General features: G+C 63.4%; 1 protein-coding gene across 1 annotated transcript in view; it reads left to right on the top strand.

Annotated features, from left to right (window-relative positions):
- The window catches only part of KMT2D (lysine methyltransferase 2D), a 29094-nt gene that overhangs the window by 11419 nt on the left and 16905 nt on the right, over positions 1-770 (top strand). Inside the window, 2 exon segments of the mRNA XM_031064566.1 lie at positions 1-201; positions 362-458. The exon segment at positions 1-201 is cut by the window's left edge and continues 237 nt beyond it. Coding sequence (XP_030920426.1) covers positions 1-201; positions 362-458 — 298 coding nt within the window.

Here is a 770-nt window from a genome sequence, read left to right as displayed (position 1 = left end):
CAGCCCCCGGCGCCCCCGCAGCAGCAGGACCCTTCTGGAGCCTTCCTGCCCCGCACTGCGCTGGGACTGACGGCCGACAAGAGGGAGGAGGTGGCTGCAGGGCTCTCAGCACCCCCAAATCGGGACCTGGCAGAGCTGCCTGGTGCCCAGGATGGGGCTCTGGGCACCATGAGCCAGTCAGAGCTGGAGAAGCAGCGGCAGGTGAGGTCTCTCCCGGCATCCAGTTGCATCCATTCAGGTTTGGGAGAGAATAAGAGAGAAAAACGGGCTGTGAAGGCGTTAATGGAAATTCTGTGTGTGGTTTGTTTTGCTGATTTTGGTCCTGTTGCCACTCTGGGCTCTAACTCTGAGTTCTTCTCAGCGCCAGCGGCTCCGGGAGCTGCTCATCCGCCAGCAGATCCAGAGGAACAGCCTTCGAGAGCCCGCCTGCGGCTGCCTCCTCCTCACCAGCGGGCTGGGCACCTGAGAGTGGGCAGAGCTTCGAGCTGAGCCGGGGCATGGCCCCGTACCAGCCAGCACAGGTGGGAGAGCTGGGGCACGGTGGGCATGGGGGGATGTGGCTGATGGAGGGGCACAGGGCAGGATGTGGCTGATGTAGGGACAAGGCAGATGCGGCTGATGGAGGGAGGGATGTGGCTGATGGAGGGGCATGGTGGTCACGGGGTGGGGGTTGTGGCTGATGGAGGGGTACAGGGCAGGATGTGGCTGATGGAGGGACAAAGGGGAATGCAGCTGATGGAGGGGCATGGCGGGGGGATGTGGCTGATGGT

The sequence above is a fragment of the Geospiza fortis genome, unplaced genomic scaffold (assembly GCF_000277835.1).
Source record: "Geospiza fortis unplaced genomic scaffold, GeoFor_1.0 scaffold599, whole genome shotgun sequence".
Lineage (NCBI taxonomy): Eukaryota > Metazoa > Chordata > Aves > Passeriformes > Thraupidae > Geospiza > Geospiza fortis.
Note: the sequence above shows the minus strand (reverse complement) of the source record. Positions and strands in the feature narration are given on the sequence as shown.